Below are 27,681 nucleotides of genomic sequence, written 5' to 3'. Positions count from 1 at the left end.
GGCCAGAAAGGACCTCAGGAGGTCTCTAGTTCCCCCCTCATGGAATCTGTGGCTGGCCCTGGTAGAAACATTCACCACCAGCTGTTTGTAGTCAAGGTAAAGCCTCACTCCTGAATCCAGATTCATGGACCTCCTAAGATCATTTGGAAAAGAAATGGAGGAGCCAGGAAAATCAAATTACTGGAACTATCTCAATTGTGATGTATCTCCACCTCAAAGTTTTATCACTTCTTGACATTGTAGGAGATGTATTCCTTCATATATTGATGCAGTATATGGCTGGCAAGTTGTCTGTCCTCAGTTTCATACATGATCATCGTGTGTGGAAGAAACATCTAAAAATATATTAATAATCAACTGAAGCTCAAAAGCTTCACTGTGAAGGGTTTGCTTCTTTAGCAGTCACAGAGCCTGAGCAAGGTTAAGTCTGAGTAAACTTCGCTTCCTTTTTCCAGGAAAATGTCTGTCATGAGGACCTTCACGAGAGGTATATCTCAGACAGGAACCTCTGACAACTAGAAAATAACCTGCCCATTGCCACTTTTGACCAACTGCTACAGAAAACAAGAAGTCATATGAAACTGCAGTAAGATGATCTGGAAAATTAAGTGAGGAAGAATAAGAAGCTTCACTAGCCTGAATGCCACCACATCCCCCAGGAAAGAGTCCTAGAACACAGGGGCTAAACAGCCATGTCTCCTTCTCAGTAAGAAGTCACAAGGACAAGAAAGCTGTTTTGTCATCAGGATTATTTTGTAAATATAGTAATGCTTAGGTTTTAGAGATTTATTGAATAAATCAATAAATAAAAACTAAACTCTTGCACAATTTTCAGATGCACTTCAGCAGCATATGCAACAATAATAAAAATCAGTGCAATATCAAATTACAATTGATATTGCTTTTCAACACAGAAGTGCACAACTAGAAACTGTCTCTGTTGGTAAATAATCAGAGTACAGAGTAATAGAAGAGAGCATTTTGTACCACCATGCACCAAATACTGCTAAGAAAAAGAATATATATCACAAGTATATATGAAGCAAAGGAAAGCAGAAAGTGATGGGCTGCCTTAAAATCATCCATCTGTATCAAAACCTTGATTCCAGCTTGTCCTGGTTTCAGCTGGAATAAAGTTATTTTTCTTCCTAGTAGCTGGTACAATGCTGTTTTGGTTTTAGGATGAGAATACGGTTGATAACACACTGATGTTTTAGTTGTTGCTGAGCAGTGCTTACGCTAAGACAAGGACTTTCCAGCTTCTCATACTGCCCCGTCAGCAGAGGTGGAGGCGGGGTGGGGAGTGGGGTACAAGAAACTGGGAGGAGACACAGCCAGGACAGCTGACCCAAATGAGCCAAAGGGGTATTCCACACCATATGACATCATGCCCAGTATATAAACTGAGGGGAACTGGCCGAGGAAGGGACATGGCTCAGGGATGGGCTGGGCATCAGTCAGCAGATGGTGAGCAACTGTGTTGTGCATTACTTGTTTTGTATACTCTATTATTATCAGTATCATCATTATTATTATTATTATTTTCCTTTCCTTTTCTGTCCTATTAAACTGTCTTTATCTTAACTCATGAGTTTTACTTTTTCCCCCCTGCTCCCAACTGCCACCTTCATCCCACTGGGGGATGCGGAATGAACAAGTGGTTGTGTGGTGTTTTGGTGCTCAATTGCCAGCAGGGGTTAAACCATGACACAGGCTATTAGCTAAAGCAGTAACTGAACAATGCCTTGAAGAAACTGATCCATCTTTCATTCTTTCCTTTGTTCTAAACACCTCATCATCGAGTCTCTGATTTCACATTCACAGACTAATAATACAAATAGATCTGAAAACAGTAACAGCCAAGTAACAATCTCCACTACAAGAGAATTTTATTTTCAGATATCAAGAGCATTTTTACAACTGTACTATAATTATTTAATTCATCTTGATTGTCCTTATTAATTTCTTGTTTCAAGTATTTTAAAAGCATACTGGAGTTACCCCACTCTTTTTTGGGGTGGGAAGGGGACTTATATTTTAAGCAACAAGAACAGGATGTGAAAGAACATACAGGAATTAGTATCTTTTTAGAGTAAGATTACATTTTATAGAAAAAACAAACCAGCCTTAAAATAACACTGAGGTTATGAAGCCAACTGGCATAAGCATTCAGTCAGAAGTAACACATCTACCACCATTTGACAGCCGACTCTATCATCTGAACAACAATAATTTACCGTTTAGGCACTCTTAGACTAGCAATTTGCAGAGTAATTTTAATTACAGTTCCTAAAGAAAAAAATCTTTTATTTTGTACTCTGCATTTGTCCCGTGGTTGCCAGTACATGATCATTCTCTCCTCTAACAGAGCAGCTCTACCAGTTTCAGTGCTTTCTTTGTAGGCGCTTGATTTTTTTTTTTTCCCCACTGAATACATGGTTTCACACTTCATTTACAACATATTTTACAGATTCCTCTCTCAAAGTAAAACACTGTTTCTTAAAAAACTTTCCTACAGTGTTTTTATTAATGAGCCCTGGGGTATGTCCACATCAGTGCACAGGAGGAGTTTCTTCTGGTGCAAATTTTCCATATGCTTATGCTTAGCCTGGTGGTAGGCACTCCAGTGCACTGTTGATGTGTTCAAGGTAACTTCCTTCCTGCTGAAGTTGTGTGCCAAGAATTCTTGGATTGAGAATCGACATAAATGTTGCAGCCATTAAAGACAAATGTGATCACACAATTTTGAAACCATAACCATTCGCAGCAAACTGAACACTCCCTCTTTGCAATGCAAGAGTCAGTAACAAATAATTAACCTTAGTCTTCAGCAAGTATCATGCACATATCTTCACAATGCTCCAGTAACACAAAACAGTATCATTATCTCCACTCTACAGGAAAGGAACAATGGCATTAGTGTCAGAAAATAAAAATGTCAAAAGAAGAAAGTACCAATAAGAATTATATTAATCTTCATTTTTTCAGGACATTAAACATTATATGACATTTTACGTGAAAAACCACAGGCCACTGATTTCAGTTACAGGTATGAAAAATCAACCTTTTTTTTACCCCAGTCTGAAGTTGGTTCTTTAGAACTTGAAAAGAACGACAACTACACAGAAATAGCAGCCTGCTTGTGAGAAATGCAGTAACTAGAACCCCTTGTTTAATTCACAATATGCTTTCTAATGTTCAAAGCTAAACACAGGACCATAAAACTTCATTTATTTCTAGGGCCTATCAAGAGTGATGCTACAGTAGAAAGTCATAATCCTGTGATTGAGAACAGGATCCAAGGTGCATACATGTGTTCACACGTGTGCATACACCTAGGGTCAAAGCACAAGTAGGTGGAATCAGACTTGTTCACATAATATTTTTTTAAAACAGAAATAATAAATGTATATATTTACATTGTTATTGTTTCTGATAGCTTGTTTTTATTCTTTCAATTTCATTTAAGCACAAGAAATTACAAGGGAAAAGTCTGTATTTTCCTGAATTCAGCTAGTAATTAATTGGTATTCAACTGCAAAATTTAAGTTATTACATCTCCAAATCCTTTCTTGAAACCTTTGTAAGGAAATGAATTTTGGATTATTCTTTTTTAACAAAATACATACCTCCTCTTAAATCACATCCCATTTAAGGAGCTAGATTTACAGAGGTTTAGGTACTCATTCAAATCATACCTTCAAATCCCTTTCCCCCTCCCAAAAATATCTGATCTAACTTCCGTGGCTTGAAAGAGACATACATACCATAACTCACTGTAGCCAGCATTACTTTTTGCCCTGTATCTTGTATAAATAGCCATGTGCCAGAGAACCTAATCTAACAAAAGATTGACTACCAAACACTCCAAAATACTTCACAGTACTCTGGAAAGTTGAGATTTCACAATATTAAATGCAAAGTAACACAGTTCAAAGAAAACAGACATAAGGTCTGAAACATCTGCTCTAACACATACCATGGGCTAGGCAGAGACAGATTAGAGTGGAAGCTTGCTTGATTCTACCTTGGCTGTTCAAGGTTAGGAGCAGGTCACAAACCTCCAAACATTTTTCATGCTCTTAAAGAGACAGCACATGTATGTTACACTTTCCTCACTCATGATACTCTCAAAAATATTAGCAAGGGTTAGACCAATGACTAGTATGTCAATCATAGAATCATAACATAGAATCACAGAATGGTTTGGGTTGGACGGGACCTTAAATATCACCCAGTTCCAACCCCCCTGTCATGGGCAGGGACACCTTCCCCTAGACCAGGTTGCTCAAAGCCCCGTCCAACCTGGCCTGGGACACTTCCAGAGAGGGGGCATCCACCACTTCTCTGGGCAACCTGTTCGAGTGTCTCATCACCCTCACAGTAAAGAATTTCTTCCTTAGATCTAATCTAAATCTACCCTCTGATACAAGGAAATGATCACCTGCTTTGCAACTTATTTATTTATAGCAACTTATAATGATTTCTGAATACTGCTTAATAATCCTGCTTCCCCTGACTGTTCTGTGGAAGCTTACCAAGGACTACTGTGTTCATCAAAACAAAGCAGTTTTCTGTGGAAACTTACCAAGAACTACAATGTTCAGCAAAAATAAGAAACATGTCTTTGGAAAGCAGATGTGGTCTAACTAGTTTAGTCTTTGTAGTGGATAGATAGCCATATATGGGCGGTAGAAACTAAAATACTGGTGCTTTTAGATAAGATAGAGGTGGTAAACCAGTGGGAACCACTCTTGTTATTCAAGAAATTGGCTAAGAGAATCTGCGCATGCTCCAAGGAAAAGTACAAGGTGAAGAAGACTGTGAGCCTTCCTCCAAAAGACCCCCGAAGATGCCCACCAGGAAGCAATGCACAGACGCAAAGATAACATAAACTGCTGACACCAGCCTTTCGAACTAACCCAGCCTTACTTATGCATATGTATATTTGTATTGTGTAATCCAATGAGTATGTCTATTCACACTCTATAAGTTTCTGGTAAAATGTGCTGTTGGTGTGCAAGCTTTGTGGAGAAATCCCCTTGCACCCCAGCACCGGAGTAAACATACCTGCTTTATAACTCTCTCTGAGTTGTGAAGTTTGTTTCCGAGAATCACCTCTTTCCATTTAAAACCATTACCCCTCGTCCTATCACTACCCTCCCTGATAAAGAGTCCTTACCCATCTTACCAGTAGGCCCCTTTTAAGTACTGGAAGGGAATAATATTGCCCATTGCACTGAACAGCATTTTCTCACTAATTCCTTGAACAGATTCTTCTGTCTTCATTCACCTCCTGTTTCTTCTTTTATTCTTAACACTGTAAATTTGCTAAGGTAAGCTCACCTTACACACAGCTGTCCAATTAATTTATTCTTTTTAATTAAACAACAAAAAAAAGCTAACCAGATAGTACCATTTGTGGTCACTTACCTGCTTGGTGAATTAAATTAGTCACATAGTACCAGTATTTGATAAAGGACGTTGGTTTCCTAGTGATTTAGTAGTAATGTAAGATTTTTCTAGTCCTCATCTATAAAAAGCCTCTTTGTGGCTTGCCTTTTTTCCCCGTGCTTCAGGCGAATGACCAAAAAAATTAATAAAGTCATAAGCAAAGAGAGAAGAAAAACCTGCCTTTAAAAGATGTTACTGTGCCTTTTGCCCAATTATCTACTTTAACAAGCATCTATCCAAACAAGTAGCACAATGTACACATTAACTACATCCTCACATTCACATATTTAGATATTTTTGATTTGTTGAATTACCTTGTCTGCATCCACTTTTCCCCTGATAAATTCTTTCTTCCAAAATTCCAGTGCCTGTTCCAGAGTCAAGCCGATGCCTTTTAAGAACAGTCCATACTGCATACGGCCTCCGTGACGGAGATGATGGTTATCACGTAGGGCTTTGTGCAACTGGCGCATGCAAAGAGGGAAAGATTTCACAGAAAGCTGTCGAGAGAAAAATTTGTGTTTAAGGCAAACTGATCATTTAATTGTAGAATATATGCTTATTGCGATTATTAATTAGCTCCACTTGACAATGTCAATGGCTGGAAGAAAAGATATTCTATGTGCAAAGTACCTTGGGACTGACAACACAAGTGTGTCCTTAAGCCATCACATCCAATAACCATCTCAAGAACAAAATCCAAAGGACAGAGTAATACAGGTGGTAGTATCAAAATTATTTTCAGTTACGAAGTAAGAAAGGTTTAATTGCCATCAGGAAAAATATATCCACAGTTCCATTATGACTCCAATGTTTCTTGCTTCTTCCTTATCTTAGTTTCTGGAATGGCAAGGTGACCTTTGTTAGATTATTCTGGGGTTGGAAGCAGGCAGGAGGATTGCTTGGTTTTTTTAAACATTCTTTGAAAAATTACAAGCAGGAGTAAAATCCATTACAACTGATCTGCAGGTTTTTTCCCTGAAGAATACTGTTTCTTACAAAGCAAGATCTCAGAGAGAAAAAACTGTAACATTCAAGTTTACTTGTGCTTTGCATTTTTATCTATAACATTTGAGTCATGTTGTGGAATTCACTACCAAAGGAACAGTGTCATTGTTAAGATGGACACTGAAAACACAAACGGTTTCTAAAGTTCAGATAAAGGAGTTGTAATATGGTTTTAGTTGTCTCTGCACCATTGAGGTGGTTTTACAATCCATTTCATTTACCTCCTTGTTTTGAAAAACCCTTCTGTAAGTCAAAAAACCAGCACTGAAAAGACTAACATTGCAACGCAATAATCATAAGCTAAACATCATGGGCTGCAAAATTATTAAATAGGAAAATTTTGTTAAACTCAGTTTATAATTACGTGAGGTATTTGTGAAAGTACACAAAATTAAGCAGCAAATTAAGCAATTCATTATAGCTACAGTCTAAATTCTGATGAGATGCATTTTCAGTTAATTCTGCTCCATTTTAAACTTTATCACAATTTCATTCAAGTAGTTCTCAAGAGTTACAAAGCAAATATGAATCAAAAAAAGCTCAAGATTTTATATGTTGTCTGTACATAGAGTATTTAAATTTTAAAAGTTACATATCAACATACAATATAGCTCAATAAGCATAGAGGACTTACAGCATCAATCTGTTCTAGAGAAATTTTTCCAGTGTTCTTTTGCACGCTGTAATCTGGGCCAACATAAGAATGGCTGAAAAACAAAGCAAATAGTACATCATCATTTAAAACTGTTCAAAAAAATATTTCTTTTGAGTTTACAAATTTAGAAAGAAATTATTTTACCAATTAAGGGTTGCAAGTATTTTGTATTAGGCAAAACCAAGAAAACAGTATTTGAAGTAATTAAGACTTATAAAACCAACATTACAGTCAACATGGTAAAGAAACCCTCCCTCCCTTTATCCGAGAGGAGGGGGAAGGGTGATTCAGAACTCAGATCACAGGATCACGCTACTGTTAAGGCTGAGAGAGACCTCCGAAAAACATCTTGTCCAATCCCCTGCTCAAAACAGTTAACTACAGCAGGTTGCTTAGCATCTCATCCAGCTGGGTCTTGAGCATCTCCAAGGACAGAGACACCATAACCTTCTGAGCAACCTGTTCCAGTGTTTGACCACCCTGGCAGTAAAAAAAGTGGTTTTTTGTGTTTAAGCGGAATCTTCTGTATTTCAGTTTGTGCCCATTGCTTCCTGGCCTATCAATGGATACCACTGAGAAGAGTCTCACTCTATCTTCTTCACTCTCCCTCATCAGACATCTATTTATATACGTCACTAAGATTCACACACACACCCTCCTGAAATTTATTTCCTCCAGGCTGAATAATCTCAGCTCTCTCAGCCTCTCGTCATATGTACTGGGGAGCCCAGGACTGGCCACAGTCCTTCAGATGTGATGCTTCCAGTGCTGAGCAGAGGGGAAAGATCACCTCCTTGACCTGCTGGCAGCACTCCTCCTAATGCAGCCCAGGATACCATTAGCCTTCTTTGCTGCAGGGGTACACTGGTGTCTCACAGTGAGCTTGTCGTCCACCAGGACCCCAAGGTCCTCTTCTGCAACCCTGTTTCACGCCATTCAGCCCTCAGCTTACACTGGTACATGGGGTTATTCCTCCCCAGATGTAGGGCTTGGTATTTCCCTTTGTTGACCTTCATAGGGTTTCTGTAACCCCATTTCTCCAGCCTGTCCAAGTCCATCTGAAAGGCAGCACACCCATCTGATGTGAACCACTCCTCCTCGTATCATCTTAGACTTGCTGAGTGCCCACTCCAGCCCATCATCTAGGACATTAAAGAAGAAGCTAAACAATATAGGACCCGGTATTGATCCCTGAGGTACACCACTAGTGATTAGCCTCCAACTGGTCTTAATGCCTCTAATCACAAATCTTTGAGCACAGTAGTTCAGCCAGTTTTCAGTTCATCTCACTGTCCATTTACCTAGCCCATACTTCATCAGTTGTCAATGAGGATGTTACAAGAGACAATGTCAAAAACCTTGCTAAAGTCAATATAAACAACTTCCACTGCTTTCCCCCTATCCATTTAGCCTTCTATGATAAAATGACCAGCTATGAAGTCAGTCAAGCATAATTTCCCATTCACAAATCCATGCTGACCACTGATGATCACCTTCTTGTCCTTCATATGTCTGGAACTGAGATGCGGCTGACCAGTCTATAGTTTCTTGGATCCTTCTCTTTACTCTTTGTGAAGGCAGGGTTCACTTTTGCTTTCTTCCAGTAATCAAAAACCTCCTGTACTTTGCTACTTGTGTAGCATTTAAAAACAAACAAACAAAACAAACTAATGTATCACTATGAACATGTACAGTGAGGGAAAAGTAAAAACTCAAAAACAATTAATTAAGTGTACCAATAAAAAGCTGGGAAGGCTTTTACTGCAGTACTGACTTACAAACTGACTGACTGTAGCTATTAAACCAAAATAGCACAGGGCTTTGCATGTGCTACCTCATCTTTCGTTCATACTGCAATGAAGCTACTTCTGATACTTGAGTTAAATTCAGGTAACCCTAGACTATAGCAGAGACAGTCATGTAGACATCATCACCAAAGTAATTGCAAGTCAAACACAAGCATTTAATGCCCAGCTTTTTATGCAGGGCTGCAGAATAAGCCAAGAGAAATGCTTAGAGCAGAATGCAACCAAACTCAAGAGCTGAGAGTACAGCAGGCAATAAAGCCAACAGGGGCTTCAGATACAGCATGCTGGTCCAAACATCAGGTTGAAAAGTCTGAGTAAGGACAAATTTCTTCATGCAAGAGGGATTTTACAAGGAACTTAAAGAACATTTCTTAAATCTTCTGAAGGCACACAGAGGTTACCTCCAGAAAAAAAGGAATTTAGCTAAATTATGACACTAGGTGCTACAGATTATTTTGTGACATTTCAATACTGTAAAGTGTGAAAAGAGTAAGAGCTGATTTTACGACTGGACAAAAAATTTGTTTAATTATACATGCATTCATTCATTCTTTAGTCTTATTTCTGGCACACACTGAAGCACCAGGCAAGCTTACTGTACTTCATAGATTTTTTTAATTACACAACCATGGATAAATAATTAAAAGTATTTGAGCTGTGTATGTCTATTACTACTGATTCTACTAAAAAAGTATCTAAATTTACTTGTAGAACCAGATCTGCATCACTTTACTTAGGTAAAATATAAAAAAAAACCACAGTCCCAAAGATATTACAATCAAAGCATAGAACAGAAAACAGCTGCTGCTTAGGCAACTTTTTTTTTTTTTGAAAAACAAACAATTACACAAATGACCATTCAGTCAATTATCACATCCCAGGATGTGTGCTGGTAACTTCTTCAGCTGCTTTACCATAATCACTTCAGATCATCTGCTTGTACCCTATAGTATTTATTAGAATCATAACAATACTAAAAAACATTGCTAAGCTAAAGAAAAGCACTTATTCCTAGCATCCATAGAAAGAACTGGCCTGTGAAGAGGAGGCCCAAAGAGAAGACACAAAAGTTTTCCTATACAGTAGGTGAACAAAGTAAGACTTCAGAAATTACTGCTAAAAAGAGAACATGCTGTCTGAATCTTGCTGACCATTACATCTGGACTTGGTGGGAAACTTTACTGCAAGGACAGAAGTCCCAGTGCTGAGGCAGTGGGGTGGGGGGTTATGGGGGAGAAGAAGAAATACTTTTTGGACTCTGAGAAGCTCAAATGTTATCAGTATGGTAAGTAAACAGGAAAAGTTTTTCATAAATGTTTGCTTATTTTTACATTAAAAAGTAGAATATGATCTTTGTGAGGTCAAAGTTTTTTGATACCTGACACCACTCACCAGTGAGCTGAACCATACAAACCACCTTCAAAGGCTGTGCTCTGAAAAAGAGTATGTTTTAGCCATCCAGAATATGTGGCAGATTGCAGTTGGGCATAAAGAGGCCAACAGTGGTTCTGTGGCCTTAGGCAGCTTGGCTGTTGGATTCCTGTCCCAAGGAGCTCAAGGGACTAGAGCTTTTGGGTTTGCCATTTTAGGTGCCAGGTCTTCTGATTTTCTATAGGAGAGATTCTGCAGGTCCCTTGATTTCATCACAAGAAAACACTTTCTCTCCACAGATTGCCATTATTTTCTCTACATTTCTATTCAAAATTATCAACAACCTTGGGGAAAAAAAAAAAAAAGAGAGACTATCCTTTGGTCTGTGTTCTCATTTTTTCATGTCATTAAATGTTGCCAAACAGCTTCCTACTGCTGATTTGAAAACACATTACAACACAAACCAACCACGCTTGTGATCACCCCCACTTTCTTCTCTTCTTTTTGCTTCCAGTTTTAGCTCTTATTCTGGATTCATCCTTTCTTTTATTCAATGCGGCTTCTGAGGTTACTTCCTGATCCTGATCAAGTTTCTTAATCACCTAGAAGTATCTACAGTTCTTCATAACTTCTTTCTGTGGTTGACTGGAATGCAAGCAGCAATGTCTTCACTTTTCACTTTAAAAAAGTTTTATTTTACCTCTGTATATAAATTCTTGTCTCTCACCATTCAGACTGACTCAATCACTCAACAACTGTCTTTCTAAAAATCCAAAATCTTAGTTACCAGAAGTTTTCTAAACATATCTTGCATAGATCAATACATACGTTTACACCACTGTTGACCAAGAAGAAACTTCTACCATATCAATGTTTCCAGGAGTGGGATTGTGTTGGATTTGTGTGTGTGGTGTGGTTTTTGGTAGCGGGGAAGGGGGCTACAGTGGTGGTCCCCTTCGAGAAGCTTCTTGAAGCTCTCCCGTGGTGAGAGGGCGGGCTGTGCCCCTGCAGCCCATGGAAGCCACCAGTGGAGCAGATATCCACCTGAAGCCCGTGGAGGACACCACGCCAGAGCAGGTGGCTGTGCCCAAAGAAGGACGGGACTCTGAGGGAAGCCCACGTTGTAGTTCAGCGTTGGGAGGACGGCAACATGTAGGTATGACCCATGCCTGAGCAGCATAGGAACAGCTGCAGTCTGTGGGAGGGACTCACGTCAGAGGAAGTTCATGGAGGACTGTCTTCCATGGGAGGGACCCCACGCTGGAGCAGGGGAAGAGTGGGAGGAGTCCTCTCCCTGAGGAGGAAGGAGTGGTGGGACTGACCACACACCCCCATTCCCTGCCCCATGCGCCGCTGCGGGAAGAGGTAGAAAAGCTGAGCCCAGAAAGAAGGGGCGGGGGGGGGGGGGGGAAGGTGCTTTTAAGATGTGGTTATATTCCTCACTGTCCTACTCTGTTTTGTTAAGCTTTGTTGTTAGTGTTTGAATTAAATTGATGTTCTTTTTTCTCCCCTAAGGAGTCCTGTCTTTTGCCCATGACCATAATGAGTGAGTCATCCCTCTCTGCCCCTATCTCTACTCCCAAGCCTTTTGATTTACCTTCTCCTTCCCATTCCTGAGGGGGAAGGGGTGGGTGAGCGGCTACATGGTGCTCAGGTGCCTTTTGAGCTCAAACCACAACAGGGATCTATGTCTTTCAGACAGCTGTAGGACTGTTCTGATAAATACTGTATCATTCACAGATGTGTTAGTATATAATGAGATTTGGTAAGGATATGTAGGGCACTTTGTAGATATTAAGAATAGTATGTGACACCAGTCCATTAAGGTGTGCATTCTTCTTTACTTGCTTGTGAGATGAGCATAAGTGAGAAAGAGGGTGAACATGCCTGCATGAGTATTGCATTATCCATTAAAAAAAAAAATCCAGTCTTGTAAAACACTTGGTTTCTGTATCAACCTTGTGAACTATCATTTGAAGACAGAACTAATAGAATCATACAAAACACTGGTTGTAAAGGATGTCAGAAGGCCATTTAGTTCCATACCCCACTTCCACTGGGACTACTGCCAAGACTAGTCAGGTGAGACATAGCTTTTTCTAGCTGCATCCTAAAAATGTCCACAAACCAAGATTCCACATCTCTGGGCAATCTGCTGCACCTATCATTCTAGCAGAGGCATTTTTCCTAATGTCTGATCTGAACCTCCCAAGCTGTTATATGTGACCACTGCCATTTGTTACATCCTCTGGCACCATCAAGAATTCCAATACTGCAATGTTTGCCCTTCAAACAGTTGCAGGCTGCTATTTGATCATCCCTAAGCCTCCTCTCCCCCAGACTAAGCAAAGTCAACTCAGCTTCTCCTTATAATTCATGTACAGGCACAGTCCTATAGTAGTTTCATGGGATTACATACAACAGTTTTTGTCTATCTTCAAAATTAATCCTGCTAAAGATTTTAAGCAATAGAGTGTTACAACCCTGGAATTTTATCACAAAACCCATATAAATTCCTTTGAAAGCAGGAGTTGCAGAAGTGTTTTTCTCATGCATTTAGACATAAAAGTTTCCATTTCTGTTAAATTGCTAAAGTTCTAGCAATTTAAATCTCCTAATGTGAGCATGTGAAATCCCTAAACAAAATCTGGCATCAAATATTTTAACATTTTAACTAAAAATGCTCTCTTTTTTTTGGTCTAGTACAACTAATATTAGAAAGGACCAGTGAAACAGAACAGGACAAAAAGAGGACCTAAGTCACAGATAAAATACATATTTAGCCCAGAACAGTCTAATTAAAAAAAAGTTATGTTCGTTTAAAAAAATGGGCATGGATTAAAATATCTATGCAGCCATAATCCACAGTAAAATGACCTTTTCTGAGGACTAGCTAATTTAAAAGTCACAAGCAGATATGAATAGCTGCCAAAAAATGTGTGGGGCATTAACAACCAAACAATGCTCTGTAACCTTCAATTGTATGCTCTTTTCATATGTTTCTGTGTAAGCTTTTGCTCCCCTGGTAAAGCTCTATTGACATATGCCAAAAATAAAACATTACTGTAAGAATTCACACAATGAAGGTAAAGGAAAATCCTACAACTAATATTCTCCTTTCTTATGAGCAAGATGAAGCAAAAACGAATCACAGATTCACAGAAAGAAATAAATAACAGAGAAGACCTATTTAGTCATCTGTCTGTTCACTGCCAGAGCTTGTTTTTCAAGTTGTAAGGTTTGTTGTATTTTGTTTATTTTAAAGGAACTTCCAAAAAGGCAACTTGGAAGCATTGGTGTAGTTTTTCAATTGGTGACAAAACGCACTGGGAGTAGCCCCTCCATTTTCACAAAGGCATAATGGAAGTAACTTACCAGTCATTAAACATACATACCCAACTTAACATAAGAATGTGCAAAAAATACCTTTTTGCATAAATGTAGAACAGTATCCCTGTTAAAATAGCTGATGTTAAACTAGCTTTTTTGCAACCTTTCCTTTTCCCATATTAAAAAAAAAAAGCACAGAGAGGATTGTGATTGCTGTGATACTGAAGGCTGTTCCACTTACATAGATGCACAGCATATATCAAAAGAAATTTAAAATTTCTCAGTAATGACTCCTAGAATGCATGATTTATAAAAAGCTAACCTAATTGCTCTTTAGCTTCAAATGGAGAAAGGTATGTCACTGAGGCACATTTTTTTAAATTCCAGTAAGATGTATGGTAATAAAAACATAGAAGGTTATTGGCATTCAGAAGTATCCCCTAACCAGCTACGTAACGGTTACATCACAATACTTTTTTTCATTCATTGATCTTGAACAAAATTCAATCATATGTAAATAAGAAGAGATACAATGAAAGCTATTTTTTCTATTCTGATTTACATTAAAAGCAATAAAACACGAAACTGTTCCTATGTAATAAAAATTATGAGGGTTTTTTTTTTTTTTTTAAATCAAAATACAATGTCAGGTTTTGGGCACAGATACCTCGAGCGCCACAGGAAATATAGAGCATGCTATCTAGATCTGGATCCTAAATCTGGTGCAGTGCTGTCACAATAGAGCCTCACTGCCTCTGTTTCTAATTCATCCAACACCATTTCAGTGATCTTAGTGCAAAGTTGTATGTGTTCAAAAACAGAGCTTTCATTACCGACATTCAATATTTAAGTACATTTCTACCCTTAGAGATATTAAAAATTCAACTAAATAAACACCTGAGCAACCCGATCTAACTGGATTTGCTTTGAGTAGGGGCTAGATTAAATGATCTCCAGAGGTTCACTCCAAGCTAAATTATTCAGTGATTCTAAACCAATGCATCTCCCTCTAATTGTATGGCCTTTGTCCTCCAGCATACTACCATAATAAGAAAACTTTCCCAAACAATATAAAGTGGTAAAAAGCAATCATGTATATAATAAAGCGTCCAGATCTATGCTTAACCTGAAGAACATCAGAAAAGTATTTTTTCTTACTCTGCATCCCCAAACACGTTCAAAGGAAGTACAAAGCTTCTATATACTGTATACTACTAAGAGAAAGGAAGGCTATTTCAACTGTGTTGTAGAGCACTCTTAGCTCTACATTTTCAGCTCTCTTTAGGTCCATTAAAAGAACAAAATAGGACTCCATTCGTCAATGACAGTGATGGAGAAATCTTCCAAAAAGACCACAGAGCATAAAATATTTGCAACAAGGAAGGTCCATACTCTCAGCAGCATAATTTGGAATCTGTTTTGTTCAGAGAAACTTAATGACTTTGCCCTTACTATAAAAAAGTTTTTATAAAAGTTACAAATATTTTCTTGTTACTTAGAAGCAACACCAGCTCTGTAAATTATGTTTCATGTAATTTATAAAGCTTTTGTTAAGTTGAAGTGATGCTTTCAGGGTTTTATTTCCAGTCAAAGCACAGATGAGGCGTCTGAAAAAAACCTGTAGCTAAAACACTCTAATACTAAAATTATTTTAATCTGCACGAAAGAATACACTCATGCTTTCAGTTTATGCTACCTGAGATGATTAAGCAGAGGTTGTAGTCTCTCATCAGACTGTATGGAAGGCAGGGATCGTGCTGTCAGCTAGAAGAAAACAGAAATTCAATTAATAAAATACTAGCTTCAAAAAAATTGATAGCACAAAGCAGGAATGAGGTAAGAAATCACCCTGGTTGCTACTTTACACAACATTGGATAAGATATACTTCCTTCTATTAACAGTAAATAAGCACAACTTTCCAGAATCTGAATTTACCAAAAGTATTTACCAGCTAACAAACTTAAAGAGTTTAACAAATAGTTTTTCTAAAATTACAATGTTATTTGAATTAAATGACCAGACATCACTGAAAGTAGTATACTTTTTTCCAAACATATTTGAACTAGAAGTCATATTCTACCTAGACAGCCTTCTAGCAAACATGTTAATGTAGCCCATTAAGCCATATTACATACAATGTGCATTTGTATAGAAAAATTTACATATTTAGCACTATATGACTTTTACACAGACATGCCTCTGTGTACACTTTTTTTTTAAATGGGCGTAACCTGCATTTTGTAATTTTACCATTCTAAATACATACTTCTTTCTTGTAACTGTTTCATATGACTAGTTAAAACGTTAAACTTTTTCTGACAAAATAAACCTGTCTGTAAATCAACAAGTACATATCACACTATTGGAGAAGACTAGTTAATTGGTGTATTAACGAAAATAATTGGAGAAATAGGTATTAAATTTGCTTAATATCAGTATATAGACATCTACCTTCACCTATAAAAGTTACAAGCATAGCAGTTCTGATACTGCTGACATACATCTAATATAAAATATTTAATATAACATGCATTTCATGATTCTATTGCTGCCAAGTTAGGCTGTATTTCAAAAACTGCCTTCGTAGAAATTTAAAATTTCAACATATTTCACATTGCATATATTACCATCAAGTTCTTAAGTATTTTAAAGGTAACTTAAAATAGCATGCATACAGTTACACATACTCGTATTTTTAAAAAAGTACCAACAGTGTAGCTTCACCTTGCTGGCTCCAACACACAAATAAAGGCAAGCACTGAAGTAGGACTGCCTAGCAGGCTGCAACTTCTGTTTATAAGCCACAAATAAATATACCCCAGAAAAAGCTGCGCTCGGTGTTTGGGTACAAGGGGTTTATTTGTAACTGTAAAAAACTCCATGCCAAACTCCATCAGCTCATAGGCAGACCATGTGAATATGGAGGAGTTTAATATTTTCCCAAAAGATCACCCAATTATCACATCCATTTGACAACCTTTGCTGCAGTCAGACTGGGGCCAGACTTTAAACCAGCACCTGAAGCTAGCAATACCAACCATCAGCTAAATGAGAAGAGGTTCAAAAGAGCTAGTCTATCAAGTGAAAGTTGAAGGTACTGAATACAGCAGGGAAGGAGGAAGAGGCCATTTCATCTGTTAAGCCAGTTCTGACCTGCAGCAACCACTGCTTCAAAAGGCAGTTCTTCTCAGTCTCCGGTAACCAAAGTGTACTCATCTGATCTGACTGCTGCAGTAAAGTCAGGCAGTTTCAGCAATCCATTCATCTTTCTTTTAAAAAAGGTTGGTATCTTAGCAATTAAAGCATCATCCACATTCCCTTATTTTATGGAGCTAGGCTGAGATGCATACAGTATACTAAAAATTCAGTATTTATTTAGAAATTTCTTTTGATAAAAAAATTCATTTTCTTACCACTGAGTATTAAAGGCCAATACACATGTTCTATATTTATGTCCTCTATAAAAGTAACCTTCTAAATTTGTTTTAAACACAACCTGAAAGCCAGAAATTATTTCTGAAGAGAACCTGGAAGGCCCCTAAATACCAGCCAAGTTAATCCACTCAGCTAAAATCAGAACAGAGTCTGAATTACCTGAAATACCATCTGCTGCTCTTTCTATTAATAACTGATACGGAAAACAATATCTGTGTGCACACTCACATACATAGGTATAACTTTATGTGAGACAAGCATGCAGTATTTTCCTCTATACAGTACTTTAAAATATTACATTTAATCAGGAAAAAAACATTTACAAGAAGACAATGTTTATTAAAGTCAAACTGGACAGTGGTGTAAGAAGCAAAAAACCAATAAAATTCAAAACCTGAAAAAGTATTGGTATTATTGTCAAAATTAGATATACAATAAACTCCGCTGTTATGTAAACATAATCAGTGAACAGAAATACCATTTTAAAACTAATCTGGGAGACTTGTAAGAATTGAGGTAGAACTAAGAAGTAGTGATCTTGGTGTTTAACCAAGCTTTTTCTTGATATTGCAATGAAACAATATGGAAGAAGTGGCCTATTCTGGCTGTTTCTGGAACCATTAAAGGGGAAAAAAACATAATCCTTTAAAGACACAGGAGAATCCACATGGCCAATGTTTTCCTTAATTTTTTTTCTTACTGTCTTGTGCTTCACCAACAATTATGGAATCTGCAAATTTTAGGAGCAAAATGAATCCCTGCTTTCCTCCATTATGTCGCCTGGAAGGACAAGATGAAGTTCTCTACAGAATATGCTCTTGTGAAAAAAAGATCATACACCTTTTGACTCTTACAGCAAACATTTAGTTCAAATGTTTATTTTCAGGAAGATATGGGATCTTGATGCTGTTCTTTTCTATCTAAAACTAAAGATAGCTTTCCTTAAACACAGTTGAGGAGAGCCCATCAAAATTTTTGAAAAATTTTTGTTGAAAGAGCACATTTTCCTTTAACTTACCTGGATTATAAAAATAAAAGGTAAAATTTTAATGTATAAAATCTTTCCTCACAACTGTATTTCTTCTAGCTGATCTACACTGTAAATAAAACTAGCTTTTACAAAGGTGGTGGTAAATTAATGCTAGTGTTTTTAAACAGCTAAGAATTTTATGTCATTTTCAATGGTATTTTTATAAAAGAAAAAGCTAATCACAATTACAGAATCCAAACTGAGATTCTGAAGACTTTCTCCAATCACTCTGAAATGAAATTTAGACAAATTCCTGCAAGCACAGCCTTGCCTTCATCTCTACAGATCATCTTACCAGAAAAAAAAGCAAAAACTCACTATTCAATATTTTAGATACATGAGAGACATCAAAATGTCAAGTAAGGAGCATAGCTCCAAACTCTAATCATGCTGAAGCAGTTTAATTTACAGAGAACATAAAACACTGCGGACTTAAGATATTTCCAGTCCCAAGGCCTGGACGATCAGAGGAGCGGGCAGAGTGAGCTGCAGATGGAACATACCACAGAGTGAGCTGAGATGGTGAAAGATGGGGTGAGTGATGTAGTTCATTAAGGCAAATTAAGCACCATGTTATCAATATCACACAACATTTTAAATTGAGAAAAGAGGAAGAATACTTAATATGTGGAAAAGGAATGACTAAACTCAAATCTGAGACAATAGTCAGTCAAACTTCATACTAGCTTTAGTACCACTCACCCCGCTGTCTTTGCTGCAATTCAGATTGGCAACAGGAAAAAAAAAAAAAAAAAGGCACAAGCATTGGAAGGGAAAAAAAAATCAAACCAGAATCTTCATATATTAGAAGTAACCAGAATTTCCAAAACCAAGCTTTTTAAAGTTTTTACAAAATTCAGTAATATTTTTATGCAATCTTCTAAAAGAAGAGCAAGAAGCTGAGTTCTTTTCTATTGAGCTCTATGCAACAATCACATCTCTAGCATTCACTATGCTGCTTTTGTGGCAAATAAACATGACATTTTCATATGGCAGCAAGAGGGTAACAATTTGAGAACGCAGAAAGCACACAACAATTGGAGAACTACATGAACATTATAATTATTTAAGATTTGGCAGTGGTACTTCAAGTAATGATGAAGGTAAAAGGATGACAATTTATAGGTTGATGCGTAAGAATTGGTCTGTTTTTCTTCCCCCCATCCAAACATGAGACCAGTACATGAAATTGCAAGTTACCGAAGATTTATCTTTTAAAAAAAAGTTAACTTACACAAAGCCTGAAGCTAAGTAGCAGCTCCACATGCTATCAGGAAGGCAATGACATTTTTATACATGGCAATTAAGAACACGATTATCATGGCTCAATTAACTTGTCTCAATTTTTTAGAAGTGTGTGAATTTCTTGATTGTGAAGTTATCATGTGAGACCTATTTGCTCTAAGTGTTTTTCTGTACAAAAAAGAGAATTTTTATTTTCACAGACTTTACTTTCTAAATGAGATATCCTGATTATATATATTGCACAAGAAAATTTTAATATGCTGTCAGACAATTTGATGAATACATTTAAAAAAAAAAACCCACATGAAGTTGGATGGCATTGAGAAAAATGACATGGAAGGCTTAGGAGGAAAACACAGAAAGAAGGGTTTTGTGGCAAAAGTTACTTTTACCTGAGGCAGGCTACTAAATCACTCCAGGGTCTTTCTACAATTTACCAGGGAGGAAAAAAAAAAGTTCCTTTAGGAGGGTGCATTAGAGAATGTAAAATGTAAATTACTACCAAGAGTATTTCCTTACCAACTGTCAACTACTCCTAGAACAACAAGGGGTATCTGAAGGCATGATGTCCACATGCACATGAACAGCCTCTGGTTTGCCTCTACACAATCTGTCAAGCCCAACCCTTTTTAATAACCTAGAACTACCTGTGCTGGTATTCATGCTATTTCTTTCATATTTTAATGAACACTGCACAAGCATGCTTATCGTGCTTTTGCCTCCTCAGTTCTTTTTAAAACCCAGACAGGCAGGATTCACATCATATGGGACTCCTATTTAAAAGCTAAGGTGACTGCACTGTGAATGTGTCTAGGGACAGGCTATCTCAGAGAATGCTCAGCCCCTGGAAAGTTACCTTGCTTTTTCCCCAAATAAATTCTTCCTTCCTAACTCGAGGCTTTATAACAATACTTACTTGACGGATGCTTGCAGAGAGTCTGAACAGAGGACTGCTCTATCAAGTGCTAAACACACCTCTGAAATAAATAGTACTTTTAAAGATGAGCCCACAGTTCCTAGCGGGCACTATGCAGTTCTTGGAAATACAGGCACTTCTCTACAGAGGCTACCTAAATTATTTAACTTATATCTCCACCCAGAAGGTCATCCCAGAACAAACATCACCTCCATACATGCTCCACTACTCAGTGTAACAAGGTCTGGATTAAGACCAGGCATGGGTTTGGGAGCCTTCTGCGGCACAGATGAAGAGATTTTCCTAGACTGTTTTTCTCTGTTTATTTCTACTATGATAGTTACACCTCTAACAAAGGGTGTGAAGGAATGGCTCTAATCCAAATGCAAAAATGAAATAAGGTTAAAGTATGGATTGATCAAGGCAGCCATTAAAAACTAAAGAAAAAGCTTTAACACCCAAAATCAACAAACAGAAAAAATCCAGTTACCTTTGCTATCTGCAAAAGCTTACCATCACCTGTGACCACACAGCATCATGCTCAGCAATAAAACTGAGGGGCAGTTTTTCCAAAGTAGCCATTGCTCAGGGCCTGGCTGAGCATCGGTCTGCTGGTGGTGAGCATCACTTGTGGTTTTGTCCTTTTTTTTCCCCCTTCTCTTAATAAACTGTCTTTACCTCAATTGATGAGTTTTCTTATTTTTGTCCTTCCTGAATCTCTCCCCATCCCTCAGGGAAGGTTGGGGGCAGGAGGTCAGTAGCCAGGGTCAATCCACCACATATATATATAAACTCATTTCACACCAAAAAGAAGGTAAATTTCAGCTTAAGCTGATTTCACAGCTTAAGATTTCATGGTATTTTGAAAGCTTAGTTGTCTATCTTACAGGAATCCAAAAAGAGTTGCTAATGGTTTGCACAAGATCTACTGAAGATGGTTCTATACCACCTCCTTTTACACTCAACAGCAAGTCTTCCCTATTAACAGAGACAAATTTTTTAAAAAATGAAGACTTATATTCCAAACTTGGGGGGGAAAAATTAAAGAGACGTGTTTAACTAGAAACTATGATACAAAGGATTAAAATCCACTATAAATGAAGTCTTTTATACCCCTTTAAAATACAGAAAGTTGATCCCATCTAGACAGAAAAAAAAAATTGAACTTCAACCCCCACTCTTGTTTCCTCAGTGATCTAAAGACCTGACCTGAGGAAGCCACCTCCAAAAGTAGCAAGTATAGTCACCATATCCACTTGAAATGGTACTAACAAATTATACTATTTTTAATTATCAAATTTAATATACTAATTTAGAGCACATTTTTTACACCCTCCCAAAAAAGTCAAAGAACAATGCAGGAACACTTTGTGCTTACAATATGTAGTATTGCACCTTAGCTATTTTTTCCCTACAACTCCAAGCACATGTCCCTACAATTTTCCTGTTCAACCATTTTAACACTTCACCACTCCATTGCTGGGCTTCAACTTTTAAGTTGGAGAGATCACATCCAGGTTAGTTGCTTTGCCATTTTATTTTTAATTGCTCTAATTAAACAAATTAGTACCAAATCTAATTTTAAATGCTACTAGGGACAACATTAACAAGATAATTAAATGGTCTTTAATACCATCCACAAATGTTTTATACCATTAGTGTAACAGTTTCTAAGCCTTGGTGAAAATCAGTCAACAAAGGTTCATAAAACCTGTTCTCTACGCATAGAAATTAAAAAAAAGAAGTAGACTTGAAGCAATTATACCATTAACAGTAGCAAGAAATAACAGACACTGGAGACAACAAAGCACACAGATGAAAAAGAAAAGCAGAAAAGTATGGAAAGTGTTTACCTTATAAAATTTCATTACTAAATTCCAAATCTTTGTAGCAGCAATTACAATCCCAGTAGATTAAGCAAAGTAAAAAGCTCTATGACAAGTGTACCATATGCTGATTTTAAGAATTCAGAAATAACGCTCCTATATTCCATGCTCTAACTCTTCAACTAAATGTCATCAATGCATCAGTGAAAAACACCTACAGCAAATTTCTTTAACAGTGATTTTGATGCAGCATAGAATAACTGAAGTTGTTAGGCTTTTGTTAGGTTTCAATTAGATAACTATGAAGCAAAATTTAGAAAGTCATAAGAACACAGGAATTAGAAATAATAATATCAGAAGGGAAACAAAACTCTATGTCTTGAATCTTACATGACAGGTTACAGATATTTTTATGAGAATTAAATTTACTCTGTGAATGCTGTTGTGTCTTCCCATTATGTGTACTGATGAACACAAAAATGAAGGATTAGATAGCTAAAAGGTTAGGTATAGAGAGGAAATTTCGGTTTAGAAAGCAAAGAAACAAACTATGGATTAGTATATTCTTTTACTGTATTCTGTACTCTTTAGTCCATTCTCCCAACAACTATTTGTTCCTATGATGCACTTCAGCATCTTTAGCGCTACAGGCAACCCCTTCCTGCGCTTCCCAGTTGTTACAATAAGAAAGGAGAGAGCATAAAGAAAACCAAAATTAGTTTGGACACCAGAACTTCAATTTCAGCCTTCCAAGTGAAAGCTTTAGATGGTTCTTTATTGCTTTAATGCAATTTAACAAATATTTTTATGAAGAGAGAAAAGAAACATTGTCTGTGTAACATCAATTCAACATATTCAGAGTGAACACATCACTAAAATGCTTCCTTAATAACGTTGTGTGGATTTAAAAAAAAAAAAAAAAAAAACCCACAAAAAAACAAACCACAAAACCCCTACTTAGGTCAGATATTAAAGACAGAATCTATTTCAGTCTATCACTGCTGCCTAAGGAATAAGCTAAAACTTATGTTTTCTATTTCATTTGTTTTGCAATATGCTACTTCATAGAATGTGTTCTTTTGTTAAAATGTCTTAATTGTGACCTTTGCTTTTTGTTAGCTCATCTTTAAAACCTTAAAAAAGAAGTTTCCTATTCAGTGTTGCCCTGAAACATTTAGTTAGATAATTCTTTCCTGTCTGCTCTGAAAATGACACAATACATACATGATGGTTCAGAAAAGCATGTTATTAGCCCAAAGGGTTACAGCAGCCTGGCATGTTATCTAAAAGGAAAACAAGGGCATGAAAGTTTAGATTGTGTGCTATAACTGATTTTGATTATTATGAGCTGCAGTATTACAAACTTATTGCCAAAGTTATACAAGTGAGATTTTTTGGCTGAGGTTGGAGCAGACAGGGAAAAAGCTATTAAATTTGTGAGCTATTTCTAAATGGCCTGTAAAGGACATTTAAAACAAACAAACAAAAAAAACCCCTATTATCCAGCAGATTTAAACATACCATTAACTTACAGCTCTACTTGATTTTCCCCAAGAGATCTGAGGAACAAAATAAAGTAGAAACCTTGATGCTTGACAACTGTGTTTCTGTTGGCAATAGCAATTATACCATAGCTTAATGAGTGTTAACAAGTGAGTAGAAAATGAGTACATGAAATAGACAAAAATAAGAGACAATGTGAAGTATACATCAATAGAATCATAAGAGCTTTCTCAGGGTGACATCATGCCAACATGTTTCTGTAAAGTCATGTTAAGACCACCCTAATTTTAACAACAAAAGGTGCTAACACTGCATCCTTCTGGGAGTTTTAATAAAACAGTGACTTTTTGCAAGAATGTTTCTGTGATTAGCCAGAATCAAACTCAGCTTAGCTTCGAGCTAAAGCAGGATCTGACCTGGTGACCAGCACAACAGAGGAAGGGGAAACTCCTTTCACTTGTGGTACACACACAAACTACAGCTTCTCCTGAAATTCTTCAAACCTGCTGTTAAAGGTCCTGATATGAACAATTCATCTCCATCAAAGACTAAATAAGAAGCTTGTTTTCAGGAATTTAAAATCTATTTATCTAACAAACAAGCTTTGGCAGAAAACAGAAGTGATATTAACTGCATCGCTTCTCAAACCATTCAATTCTTAGATAATGATTAAAAATCATTATGCGGTACATCTATTTGAAACAGAAAGTCTTCCTTCCTACACCTCTGACTATCATCTATTTGGTGCTGTTAAAGACCTCACTCAACTGAGTATAAGCCTGCACAGTAGTGAAGTGCAAGACGGAGATAAGGTAAAAGATAAATGGAAACAAATATATGAGTAAAATATAATGTTGTAGTGGTAACTGCAGCAGTTACACATTCAAAGTAACTGTATGCAAGTGGAATGAAATGAAATTATGTTTTAGTCTGGTAATCCAACACTACTTATTCACATCTTCCTCTTGAATTTTTTGAAAGAGAGACGACATTTAGAGATACCTGTTTAACCCTACTAGGCACTACACTCATTCAAACTAACTTCTTCATACTAGACAAGTTTTATTCAACAATGTGTTTGGCCAGCAACATTTTAAGTTGTTTTCCAGATGTAACCACTCTTACAGAGTATCAGCTTTTATGTAACCAAAACCAGACATACACATTTTTTTATTGACAGCACAGTAGCCACGACCTATCAGAGACAGAAATACAGATCCCAGCTTTCCCCCCTCACCAGGGATATCTGAAAAATGAGAGAAGGCAGTAAGATATTTTCTGTGGAAGTTTTTAACCTTAATACAGGATTTTTCTCCTTATCCCTGGTCTACCTAGCTTAGCTATCCTTCTTGAGTCTCTGCTTGACCAAAAGAAAAAATAATCTCCAGGAGATGCTACAAAAGCATTTGGGAGGCTTTCCTCCCCTCACCCCCATTTTAAGGTACAGAACAGGTTAAAAATATTGCTGTAGAAACATCTTAGTTGTACTTACTTAAGGACTGTGTCATAACATTCACTATATCATTATAGATGCACTACACACATCGAAGTACTCTTTGCTTATTTATAGTATTTAGGATCAACATGAACCATGCACATACCCAGCATGATTACAGTAAATAACAAGCCTTTAAGTCTCAGTTTTCCTTATACTGAGAGTCCAACTACAAGTGTTTCTCAACACATATAATCAAGACCATGCTTTTATTTAAAAAAGGAGACTCTATTATATACTGACATTTTAAACATAAATCGCTCAGGTAAAATCTTTTTCCCACTGCAATCTGCCTGTCTTCAGAGATGAACACTAGATTCAATGTACCTTTTATTCGAGAATACAGCCTAAATGGGGGAATAGTCACACAAGGCTTCTTAATACATTTCTGTCTGATTAGAAACATTGTTAATGAATAAGAATTCTAAAACTTCAAAACAACTTCATTTTCAACAAAACCTGAATTTTAGCTAGCAATTCCCTAAAAAGAAGTTTTAAAGGATGCGAACTCTCCAATAAGGCAACCTATTTTTCTATCTTGTGTTTTAATGCAGCAGGCACCAAAATACCTGTCTTAAATAAACTTAAACCATAATGTCTAGAAAAGTTTTGTACTTCTGAGAAACTCTTCATATTGTTTTCTTTTGCCTTTTTTTTTTAAGATATTTCAGAATGATAACATTACACGGTCTTCAAAACTGAACACTTCTGCAGCCACCACTAAGAAGTCATGCGATGCAGATACTGCCAGAACCCAAGAACTCAGTTTAATTACATTTCAGAGAAACGCCTTCAACATCCAACTAAGTTGCAGGCTGCCTCATACCAACAAAAACTGATTGATTTTGAAACATCAGCTATCTTGCTAATGTTGTATCAAAATGTCACAATGCAAATGCTATGCAGCTGGGGAACCTGAAATAAGAGAACCGTGTTTGTGTGCCAGTGTGCTGCTGTACCTAGACAGTTGACATTTTAGCGCTGATCAATTTTCTTTTGAAAAAAGTTGGGGTTTAACCTTTCACAGCATGTTACAAATCTCAAGTGTTGTACAAAATTAATAAGTAATTTTTGCCAAGGCTTTTTCAGCTATTAAAAGTTATTTCAGCAGCACTTACACTGAAATATGCTCAATAAAAACTAAAGCAAACAATTAATATTACATTTATTCCACATGAATTGTTTGCACACAATCTATATTACAGGAGATAGACAGTTTGTTAGTTTTGAAAAATGTTAAGAAAATATGTTTTTGACATTATCAAATGTTTTTTTTGCAATGGGCCAATATAATTTAATACATAAAGCATTGAGATTACTCTCATACAGCACCACCAAATGTATGGAAGAAAGGAAATAATAATACAGATTGGCATTACTGGGCTCTTAGTACAAATGTAACAACTCTGACATTTTCAAAGGACAAGAAAAAATTTCCCTCCTGAATCTCCAGTGGTTGATATAGGTGTCAATATAAGGCTGAAGTTGGTTTTTTGGTTTTGTTTTGTTTTTTCATTAAATAAAACTCCCCACCACTACCTCTCACAGACATCCCCTTCATGATAACACAAACCAGCCCAAAGAAAATCACAGAGAATGCAAAGTGGCCTTTTATGTTTTAAGGAAAGAAAATCAAAGGCAACAGCTGAATTATTTTAAAAAGAAAAGAATTTAAGTTATATTCTTAGCACTATAATTTTCTTTTTTTTTTGACTCTAAAGGGGAGGGCACAACAGTTAGTATAAATGTTGCTGAAATGCTATATCTAACAATTTAAAAACTATATATAAATATATTATAAAATATATATTCTAAATTATAAATATTTTATATATATATATAATTAATGTCTTTTTATATTTAAGTCAGTTAATTCAAGCTGCCGAAGGACAGAAGAAACAATTTAACAGCTGTGAAGAACTTCCTTGTTAGCTTGTCCTAGATGTTTACTTAATACTTCAAGAACTTTAAAGAAACTGAACTCCACTAATTTCAGCTCAGCATTTGTCAAATGCACTCAGAATAATAATTAATGTTTTCCTGAAGCATTTGCTTCTCAAAGTAATTGATTTCTTTTTTCCATTTGGAAATGTCCAGGTTTCATATTCACATTGAGGTATAAATAACATCTGGGTTGAAAATTAATATTTAGTCTTTAAAGCAAAATTTTTCAATAATTATACCTTGTTTAATTGGTAAATGAACTGTTGCTGGTTTTTGCATCATTATCACTTGTGCATGTATTCATTTCATTTGTATGTTAGGGTGAAAGCATGCAAATGAACTCATCTCTTGTACTTTCTTGCATTCTAACATAAAGCTAAAGTTGACAGTTACCAAGAGGCTCATTAGATTTTTTTCCCAAAACCAGATTATTTGTTCCATCTTTCTCACAGTAGTGTATAGTGACTTTCAGGCTTTAACTATATGTAGATTGAAGTAGCCACGTAGAAAGCTACCTTGTTAGCAAAAATCCAAATCTTCTGTTAAATAGTACTGCTTCCCATAATTGTGAAGGTTGTTCAGTAATTTTTATCAACTGTTTCACCCTTTACCAATAGCTTCTCAACTTTTAATTTAGTCCTCAGTCTTTTTTGGATCTAG

At 36.6% G+C, this 27,681-nt stretch overlaps 1 protein-coding gene across 3 annotated transcripts in view; it reads right to left on the bottom strand.

Annotated features, from left to right (window-relative positions):
- Window positions 1–27,681, bottom strand: part of PRIM2 (DNA primase subunit 2) — a 135,523-nt gene that overhangs the window by 37,196 nt on the left and 70,646 nt on the right. For 2 of the 3 annotated variants that reach the window (XM_074861780.1, XM_074861779.1), the window contains exons 8-10: window positions 15,323–15,390; window positions 7,097–7,169; window positions 5,769–5,954 (exon numbers count right to left, since the gene is read on the bottom strand). In XM_074861780.1, coding sequence (XP_074717881.1) covers window positions 5,769–5,954; window positions 7,097–7,169; window positions 15,323–15,390 — 327 coding nt within the window. Of the gene's footprint in view, window positions 1–1,867; window positions 2,895–5,768; window positions 5,955–7,096; window positions 7,170–15,322; window positions 15,391–27,681 lie in introns of those variants that run through there. The other variant, XM_074861781.1, reaches the window with a different exon arrangement.

The sequence above is a fragment of the Strix uralensis genome, chromosome 3, assembly GCF_047716275.1.
Source record: "Strix uralensis isolate ZFMK-TIS-50842 chromosome 3, bStrUra1, whole genome shotgun sequence".
Classification (NCBI taxonomy): Eukaryota; Metazoa; Chordata; class Aves; order Strigiformes; family Strigidae; genus Strix; species Strix uralensis.
The sequence above is the reverse complement of the archived record's forward strand: the minus strand, read 5'-3'. Positions and strand labels throughout refer to the sequence as shown.